At 40.5% G+C, this 10,749-nt stretch overlaps 1 protein-coding gene across 1 annotated transcript; it reads left to right on the plus strand.

The window, feature by feature from the left end:
* The first annotated feature begins 5,126 nt into the window (after positions 1-5,126).
* Positions 5,127-6,127, plus strand: LOC101140067 (nuclear receptor-binding factor 2-like). Its single transcript, XM_055354499.2, is given in 1 exon segment — positions 5,127-6,127. A coding segment is annotated over 1 exon segment (864 nt). The 5' UTR covers positions 5,127-5,210; the 3' UTR covers positions 6,075-6,127.
* Positions 6,128-10,749: the final 4,622 nt, after the last annotated feature.

Here is a 10,749-nt window from a genome sequence, read left to right on the forward strand (position 1 = left end):
GAGATGATGTCTGACTAAAACTAGAAGGACAATGAGGATGTTTCCAGAAACAGTTAAGATGTAGAAAACTAAAATTATCATAAAGAGGAAAATATTTAACTGTCTGATGGAAGAGAATCCTTGAAGCACGAATTCCACTCTCATCGTTTGGTTTTCCCAGGACAGGATCACCATGCCTCAGCTTCACTAGAAACAGAACACCCAGTGATAAAACAAGAAAATGTAGAAAGTTCTAGCTTACACAAAGAACATGGACAGTGAATGGTTTTCAATCCCCACTCAGGTTTTTGGAAGGTTTCTTATTTGAGTGGAGAGAGATCATCTTTTCATTTCAAGGTCTAAAATGGGAAGGAAAAAAATTTGGAATAAGAACCCATGCCTTCAATCTCCCCTTTTCTCTTATCTTGTATCTTCACTTCCTCAGGAGCAATGTCAGTCTGAGGAAAACGGAAACAGAGGAATGCAGAGAAAAATGGAAACAGGAATGCAAAGGGGAAGGAGGACCAAGAAAGAGAGGAAGAATCACCTACTATATGCTCTTCCTGCATGTACTGTGTTCATCTGGTGAGTTATGAAAAGGAAGGAAGAAGATCTGAAGGGAGGTAGGACTGAGAGGAGGATGAGGAGCACATTCCAGAGGATTCGAGAACTCTCACAGAGGACCTAAGAGAGTCACAGATCCAAGACAAAGAACCCCTCCCCTCCCACCTCAAGCATTGTTTGTCTTTAGTGAAATGGCCCTGTCCTATCAATCATGTATCCTTTTCTTTTCAGTTTCTTCCTGAGCTGGGAAGGAAGTTTTTTATTTCTGTTTCAGTTTCCGTGGCACTATCAAGAGAAAATCATGTGAATGTGAGGTTTGAGATTCTCTGATTCTTTTTGTTGTTGTTGTTTTTTCTGAGACAAAGTCTCACTCTGTCACCCAGGCTGGAGTGCAGTGGTATGATCTTGACTCACTGCAACCTCTGCCTCCCGGGTTCAAGCGATTCTCCTGCCTCAGCCTCCCAAGTAGCTGGGATTACAGGTGCACACCACCATGCCTGGCTAATTTTTGTATTTCTAGTAGGGACAGGGTTTTACCTTGTTGGCCAGGCTGGTCTTGAACTCCTGACCTCAAGTGATCTGTCCGCCTCAGCCTCCCAAAGCTCTGGGATTACAGGCGTGAGCCACCGCGCCCAGCTGAGATTCTCTGATTCTGAGGTCAGCATGCATGCTGGTATAACCCAGGAATGCGTTATCTCACAGTTTTAAATAGATAAAATCAGATCATTGAAAATATTTTATCTAGGACTGCAGTAAATGGAAAAGAAGATTCAGAACTAACTGGCCTAACACACTGTGTGTAACCAACCAATTGAGTGTAAGATAGCCTTGGGTTATTTTAAATGAGTTAAGGAAGCCCAAGTCTCATCTTCAGTACCATATTGGTTAAAGACCACCACGCACCCAACCAAAACACTCGGGATGGATAGACAATCTCCCCCAACCCCCACAAAAAAACTGCTAAGGCCACAGGCAAGGTCTGAAGCTGAACCCACTTTAGTATCCTCAACTCCCTTGTGCTGGATCTGCACCTACTTGAGGTAGTTTTAGAGGGACTGGTTGGCTGCAGGAAAGCAAGTGGAGTTGGGAAAGTCTACACACAGGCACAGAAAGCACTGTGTGGCTATAATAATGAGGTAGCTACCATGAGTAGCCAGAGAGTCCCAAACAAAGCAGGAGCTCTGTTTATGCATCAGACTTTCAGCAAGTTGTTTAACAGTTTGCCATAAACTATAAAACGGCATTTAGGACCAGAGAATGTCACATGTGCTAAGCAGGTACAAAAAGCATATAACTGAAAAGACTGGGAAATCACTGGTTATTCAGGGCTGCAGACATTACTTAAGTTTACCAAGGAATTGCTTTTACTTTGAAGGGAGCACTGGAAACAAAGCTCAGTCTCCTTTGCAGTATCCTGTAACGTGTGTGTGTGTGTGTGTGTGCAACTGCATGAATAATTAAGCTGTTCCTGCTATCTGTTCTCATACCAATAGCCTTTGGCAATACACTGATCGCATGTTTAAACTGATCCAATGTCCTGGGAACCATCTTGTGGAGCATCAGTTCTAGCTTTCCAGGTGGCTTATAGAAATAACCTGGAATCTGTGCCGCCTGGCAGTCCTGGCGCCTAGAGGATGCCCTGGTGCCCAGAGGATGCCCAGCAACTGGTGATTCAGACCCTGAACACATTGAGTGGAGTATGGGGAAGGCGCAAAGAGAAAACTTCTCTCCAGCCCCTGCAAAGCACAAATGATGGTCTGAGATCTCAAAGAGAGGGCTTCAGTTCTGACAGAACACAGCCAAACTCCTGGCTGGGGCTGCTGCTAATGATGGTGATGTTCTTTATCCCAGGCACTGTTCTAAGTGCTGAAAATATAGAACTAAATTTCATCATCACAACAACCCTATGTAGTGAGTACTCTTATTACAGATGGAGGCACACTTTACATGGAGGCACAGAGATGTGAAATAACTTATCCATGATAATCATCTAAAAAGTGGAAGATATGAAACTTAGACTCACTGTAGATCTCTCGTACCTGACTGCTAACACTGCCTGTCATGGAGCCTGAGTACGTAGGCTCATGCGCATCATCTCACAGAGGCAGGAAGATAAAAGTTTTCACAGGGCAGCCTTTCATCCTGGTTTTAACTTCAGGGAAAGTGAGGCCTGCTTTGTTGCTTGGTGAGGGTGCAATCCCATAAAGAGTCACACTCTCTGACAACTTTCTATATCATCTCCTGAACTTGCCTTCACGCTGCTACTTTTATGTGCACAAGGCATTACCTCTTACTCTCTACCAGGCAGTTACATTTCTGCTGCAGGACTGCCTCACCACCTGGATGCAGGGCAGAGCCCCATGATGGAGAATGGAAAGCCAGGTGAAAGTAGGAGAGAATTAACTAGAAAGACAGTGAAGCCTGTGAGAGCATGGGCTGTAAAACTAAATAGGCTGGCTTCAATTGCTGCTCCGCCACAAAGACATTTAGCAAAGGCAAGTTGGACAATCTTTAAGGGAAAAACAATTCTACCGTCTCCAGGTCTGTGCAGAAAGAGGCCTTCAAGGGCAGCAGAGAAGCCAGTGATACTGACCTCCCACCCTAGCATGCAGCCACTATCTCCTCCCTTATCTCCTCAGCAGAAGAGAGCAAATTTTAAAAGGGTATTAATGAAAAAGCTAGAGGTGTGAACTCTGCTAACATGCTCTTATGTTAACTCTGCTCGCATAAGGCAGCTTGACTCTAGAGCCACAGCCCAGCAAATTGCACAATATATCTCTAAATGATGTTGGCACAGAGCTGAGCCCAGGGAATGTGCTCAGTAAGTGGCAGTGCTTTCTCCTCATCCTCTCCTCTCCAGCTCTTTCTCATCTACTCCCTCCTTTCCTTCCAAATATGCCCAGCACAGTTAGTATTGTCTATAGGTAAATGGAAGGAATCTGCTCCCCATCACTGGAGATGTTCAATGAGAAAAACATGTGAAGACAACTAAAGGAGACTAAATCAGTAGAGAATTATTTGGATCTGATGATTTTAAACATTCCTTTCAAACTTAAGATTTTTTTTCCTAATTGAGAAGCATTTCATTCCCCCAGGACACACACATAAAGCAAATTCAGGCAAAAGATAAGAGGCTTATCACAAAGCCAAGAAAAAACACAAGTACTCGGTGAATTATCCTGGGTTTTGTAACTTCCACTAACAACAACAAAAAGCAGAGGAGGATTCAGGGGCTATCTGAATAGGATCTACCCTCTTAGCTGAATTAAGTGGTCAGTGAACTAACCGATCCATTTAGCCAGCATCTAGCTGATAATAAGGACAGTTAACTCATGCCAGGTGCTGGTCAGTTCAAGTGAACAACTGGGCAACCAGATAGGCAAATAATTTGATTTTGCCACCAAACCAACATGGAATAGTTTATTTAATATAGTAGGCAATTGTACACACGGACTCATCTAGCAAATTAAGGACTCAAAACAGGAAAAATTCAAGTGTACACCATCAGAATAGATGAGCTTTACCTGTCAGTGCCTTACAGGAACCCACTCCCAATTTGAGGAGCCAGGCCACAAAGACTATGGTGTGTCCGCCTCCCCTGGATTTGTAGAACTGGGCTAGATCTCTGGAATCCAGCTTTTATCCAGAAATACGCCACGTGGTGCACTTGACAAAAACCATGTCAGAGCTGTCTCTGCCCATGAACGTAGGAGGACACTTGAGTTTGGGCCTCATTTCTCAACCTTCTTTTTTCTGTATAAACTTGAGTCCCTCTGTGGGCAAAGCCATCATCTCCCCTGATACTGGTGCTCGTGGGCATTTCCCAAATGACTCTGGTGGGAAATTGTTGTTTACCTTACAAATTCTATGAAACCAAGGTACCTTCACCTTAAAGAAAATGTCTTTTTCCTCCGTGCTTTGCATTAAGCTCTTACTTTGATAATGACTCTTTTTACTTATATGACCTTTATAAAGAGATTTAATCGAAAATGAGTGATTATGCTGTGCTTTAGGGGAATGGATTAAAAGAATATTTTGAAGGAAGTATTCAATTTGTTTCTACCTCCTGAAAGAAAAATTACTGTGTATCTCCTTATTGTCACACGTTTGATAGGGAACTGAAACAATTATCTGCAATAGTAAACATTTATCATCAAAGCCATCAATTAAGATTCTAAAGAACTTGTGTCCTCCTGGATTCCTGTCATTGATTAAAAATAGTGACTGAAGGGCCTGGCACGGTGGCTCACGCCTGTAATGCCAGCACTTTGGGAGGCCAAGGCAGGTGGATCACGAGGTCAGGAGTTCAAGACCAGCCTGATCAACATGGTGAAACCTCGTCTCTACTAAAAATACAAAAACAATTAGCCGGGCGCGGTGGCAGGTTCCTGTAATCCAAGCTACTCGGGAGGCTAAGGCAGGAGAATTGTTTGAACTCGGGCAGCAAAGGTTGCAGTGAGCCGAGATCATGCCACTGCACTCTGGTCTGGGTGACAGACTAAGACTCTGTCTCAGAAAAAAAAAAAAAAAAAAAGGCCTACCGCTGGCTCTTGGGGCACAGAGAGGGGCCGCAGTCTCCGTGGCTGCGTCGCGCTCCCTTGCAGTCCCCTCCATGTTCCCCAGCGCCACTACTCCCCTTCCTAAGGCCACCGCTTACCCCAGGGTCTATGAAAGTAATGGAAGGACCCCTCAACCTGGCTCATCAACAGAGCAGACGAGCAGACCATTTATTAGCTGCAGGCAAATACGAAGAGGCTATTTCTTGTCACAAAAACGCTGCAGCGTATCTTTCTGAAGCCATGAAGCTGACGCAGTCTGAGCCGGCTCATCTTTCACTGGAATTGCAAAGGGATAGCCATATGAAATAGCTCCTCCTCATCCAAGAGAGATGGAAAAGGGCCCAGCGTGAAGAAAGATTGAAAGCCCAGCAGAACACAGACAAGGATGTAGCTGCCCATCTTCAGGCATCTCACAAACCCTCTGCAGAGGATGCAGAGGGCCAGAGTCCCCTTTCTCAGAAGTACAGCCCTTCCACAGAGAAATGCCTGCCTGAGATTCAGGGGATCTTTGACAGGGATCCAGACACACTACTTTATTTACTTCAGCAAAAGAGTGAGCCAGCAGAGCCATGTATTGGAAGCAAAGCCCCCAAAGATGATAAAACAATTATAGAGGAGCAGGCAACCAAAATTGCCGATTTGAAGAGGCATGTGGAATTCCTTGTGGCTGAGAATGAAAGATTAAGGAAAGAAAATAAACAACTAAAGGCTGAAAAGGCCAGACTTCTAAAAGGTCCAATAGAAAAGGAGCTGGATGTAGATGCTGATTTTGTAGGAACGTCAGAGTTATGGAGCTTGCCACCACATTCAGAAACTGCTACAGCCTCCTCAACCTGGCAGAAGTTTGCAGCAAATACCGGGAAAGCCAAGGACATTCCAATCCCCAATCTTCCTCCCTTGGATTTTCCATCTCCAGAACTTCCTCTTATGGAGCTCTCTGAGGATATTCTGAAAGGATTTATGAATAATTAAAATGGAGGCCACAGAAAAGGGGAAAAGAGGAAATAATACAGTAATCGTTAATCCAGCAAAAAAAAAAAAAAAAAAAAAAAAAATGAAAAGGGAAAACCACATAGAAGGGTCATCCCGGAATTGCTTCATTTGGTGGACTGTGGGAGCAGAGGCATTGCCAGGACTTGGGAAACAGTCACTGTGAAATGCTCCACGTATCTCATTCACTCACTTGAGCTAATGATTCCAACTTGGCAGACGCTAAACTCATGGAGGTTCAGTTTCTCCTGATACAAACCAAATGGCTACCTGGAATAATTTCTCTCAAGCAACAGTTATTTTTCTTATCTTCAGGGTTAAAATGTATAAAAGTTATGTGTAATTAATCTATAATGCCATAAATGATAATGCAAAACCTAAATAATATCGTGGCCAGAAGGGCTGCCTTATATTTGAAACATGCTTTCTATCATGCATTGACTGTATGCATTTTGTTAATGCACATTTTGTTTGTTTAAGGTGTGTAAGATACACACCCTTCTAGATGAAACTATATGTGCCACACTTTGCACTACTCATAATGATAACCTCAAGACTATCAGAAGAAATATTTAAATTTCCATTTTATGAAGAAAGGAACCAAATTATTATGCTTTTTTAAGCAAATTACCAGTTTACGTAATTAATCAGGGTGCATTTTAAGTTCTAACTTTGTTTATTGTATAATGCATCATTTGAAAATACCAAGGAGGAAATACCCTTTGTTTTTAATGATGCAAGAGTGGAAGTAATGCTAGTTGGCAGTATTTGATTGTAAGAAATCAATAAAGTAATTGTGTTTTATAAAAAAAAATAGTGACTGAAGCTAGTTCTGTTCTAGGAAATGTAAGTTTGTAATGGAAACCTTATGGAATTAAAGTTCTTATTTACTGACAGGCATTAGCAAACTGGAGAGACATTTGCTCAAACTAACAAATTAATACAGCTCTCCAATAAGTGAAACAAATGAAACAATGATGAAATTAACACTAAACTGAAACTAACTCATTTGTTCTTTAGAACTAAAGGTTTTTTTTGTCTATGATATAGTACCCAGACTTCCTGCAATCTTGTCCTTATTGATATCTATTTACTACGTATCTAATGTATGCCAGCATATCTTTCTATCATCCTCACAACCCCTCTGCATGTTGCCAATTTGACAAATGAGGACATCCAGGCTCTGAGAGAGTTCCTCATGAGAATTGTCCAGGCAGAGGACTGTGAGGGAGCTGGGAGCAAACCATGTCTCACGAAGACAGAGTGTGTCTGTCTCATTACTACTCCGTACTTAGGTCCTATCTTGGAGCCTGTCACATAGCAAGGGCTTAAGATTAATCACTTAGAGGAATGAACAAATATGGAGCAAATGTCTGACTACTTCAAATCCAGCGTCCTTTCAATTTTAGCAAACTGCACAAATGGTATTGTCAGCAAGTCAGTTTAGAGGAAGGACTCTAGAGCCTGAATTGAAGCTGAATAGGTGTTAGAAGCAGTAATGATGCTAAAAAGATTTTAAATGGCAAAAGATACTTTTTAAAAGTCAAAGACCACTGATCAAAACACAAAGATTATTTTATTTAGAGCAAGACCATTTCAGAGAAGCCTGTTTCAAGCATTTCAGCTATTTAGTTATTTTGCAGAAAGGATATTTTTCAATTTCTAAGAGAACATTCTACTTTTAGAAATAAGAGATATTTATTTTTTGAAACCAAGCCACTAATACACGTTTATTCAGGAATAAAAACTTCAAATATATTCTGCAGAGGGTACAGATTCAGGTAAATACTTGACTCTTAACCCATATAGCATAATACAAGAAGCAATTATTACTGATCCTTTGACTTCAGAAAAGATTACAATTATAATCTTTACATACTGTTTGTCTTTAAAAGGTGAAAAAAATCTAATAAGAAAATATAAAGGGCTGAAATAAAAGGATTTTTGAGCCTAATGTGTCAACTTCAGATATTCACATGATTGTGAATGTGACTATGTGGATATAATGAAAAGTTAACTATTTTTGGCTACCTGTTACTTTTTTTTTCTCTTTTGCCTCATCCTGTAAGAGCACCAAGTCCTGTTTTATCTCAGAGAATCTGTAATTGTTGACTCTGCCTAGAACATGCCCTGCTTTTATTTCTGCATGATGTGTATCATTATTTCCCTGCATTTTTTTTATTTCCTTGGCAATTGACTGCATCTACTACTAGACTATAAATCCCACAAGAGCAGGGAACTCTTCTACCTTGTCTGATACTGTATCCCAGTGCCAAGAACAGTATCTATCACATAGTAGATAATAATTATTTGCAGGAAATAATGAGAACAAAAAATCAATGATATTACCTTGAAGTTTGCAGTTGTTCTTAAGAATTGGGTTCCCAAGGCCAGCTGTTAGAGGTTGGTTATCTTTCTCAGGGGCTTTGCCTTCAGGGGAAAAATTATGCTTCTGTGCCTAACAAGCCAAGTTGTCCTCATGTGCATATTGCAGACAGAGGCAGTGTGGACCACACAACCCTGCTTCTTAGCTTTTCTAGAAAGCATTACTTTAAAATAGACATGTGAATATTAAATAAATATATTACTCACATTGTACAAATTTTAGGTAAAGATAAATATTTTAAAATAGTATATACAAACACCAGCTACAGATTAATTTCTCAAAAATTATTTTAGTTGTTGTCTGGGCCTCAATAGCAAAGTTAACCTGAATCTTTGCTTAGAGCTAGAGCACTGTGGGGAATGTGGACTGTTCTAGCACTTGGGCTTCAGGCTCCCTTGATAAGTGGTTCTAGTTTAATCTCACTTTGCTGTTTATATCCTGTGACAGAGAGTTACTAGTTAACTGTTAATTGACTTGTGAGCATTGCCATACCCAAAAGTTAACAGATGGAGAAAGGAAGGTGAATTTCTTTTTGCTTTGTAAGACTTAAATCTCTTTTTGCTTTGTAAGGCTTCATTGCAAAATTTGTCTTAATCTTTATTTCTTGCTATTTTCTTGTGAAAAGGAAGAGGACACCGAACTATTTCTTTAGGTGACTCCTTGCACCTACATGAATTGGTGGATCCTTTCCAATCAGGAAAGACTTTCCTGGCAACCATGGCTGTAATTCATTTGCTCCAAATTTATCTTTCTAAACCCATTCTCCAGACATTGTACTTAAGAGTTCTGAGGGAAAGGACCTGCTTGCCTACATAATTATTAGGGTTCCATTTGGATTGTATCTTCATTCTTTTATTGACTGTGTACACTGTGCTAATTTGATACTGCAGACAGAAAATTATGAAGGTACACTGCTTGTCATCCTGTTATTTGTAGTCCGATTAGGGAAGTTGATGTAAAAACATCTAGATAATAATAAAAGGAGAGGTTAGTACAACCATTTTAAAAAGAAAACTGAAATACAAGTAAGTTAGGAAAAAAAATTGTCTGAGTTCACCTATTTCATCATCAATAGAACTATAGAACCCAGTTCTGACTCCAGCTTCTGTATACTGGACACAAGATTACAAATAAACAAGGAATTGACTAGTCTTCTTATAGACCCTTTGCCACTGGTTTCCCTTCCTAGAAGTTGTAGAAATCTTTGCCAGAGGGAAATTGTAAAACACTCTCCCCCAGTTTCTTGCTCCTGTTTGGCAGCCAGATCCAGGAAGCAGAGTGGAAGTAGACAGAGCTCCAGAAGGTCCTCACACAATCACCACCTCTAGGTCCCCCTTCCTGACTGCTGTGCCCTGACAGGACGATGGGGCTACAGTGCACATGATTGCCTTAGCCAGCTTGGTCTTTTACCTCCAAGTTACCACCAGATAACAAGGACTTCACCATAGAAGCAAATCAGATTTCTCTATTATATTTTTACAAAAATAAAAAGTCCATACTACCCAAAGTGATCTACAGATTCAATTCAATCCCTATCAAAATATCAATGACATTTTTTACAGAAATAGAAAAAAAGCAATCCTAAAACGCATATTAAACCACAAAATACCCTAAATAGCTAAAGCTATCTTGAGAAAAGGGAACAAAACCGGAGGCATCACACTACCTGACTTTAAGGTATGCTACAAAGCAATAGTAACCAAACAGCATGCTGCTGGTATAAAAACAGACATAGATAAATGGAACAGAATAGAGTGCTCAAAATAAATTCACACATTTACAGCCAACTCATTTTTGACAAAGGTACCAAGAGCACACCTTGGAGAAAGGACCCTCTCTCCAATAAATGGTGCTGGGAAAACTGGATATCCATGTGCAGAAGGATGAAACTAGACCCCTCTCTCTCACCACTTACAAAAATCAACTCGAAACTGAATAAAGACTTAAATGTAAGACCCAAAGCTATGAAACTACTGGAAGAAAACATGACATTGGTTTGGGCAAGAATATTTTTTAATAAGACCTCAGAAACAGACAAGAACAAAAATAGACAAATGGAGTGACATCAAACTAAAAAGCTGTGCAGCAAAGGAAACAATCAGCAGGGTGAAGAGACAGCCTGTGAAATGGGAGAAAATATTCTCAAACTATGCATCTTACAAGCTGTTAATATCCAGAGTATATAAACAATTCAAATAACTCATAGCAAAAGAACAAATAATTTTTAAAATGAGCAAAAGATCTAAATAGACATTTCAGATATTTGACCCA

The sequence above is a fragment of the Gorilla gorilla genome, chromosome 1 (assembly GCF_029281585.2).
Source record: "Gorilla gorilla gorilla isolate KB3781 chromosome 1, NHGRI_mGorGor1-v2.1_pri, whole genome shotgun sequence".
In the NCBI taxonomy this organism is placed as follows: Eukaryota; Metazoa; Chordata; class Mammalia; order Primates; family Hominidae; genus Gorilla; species Gorilla gorilla.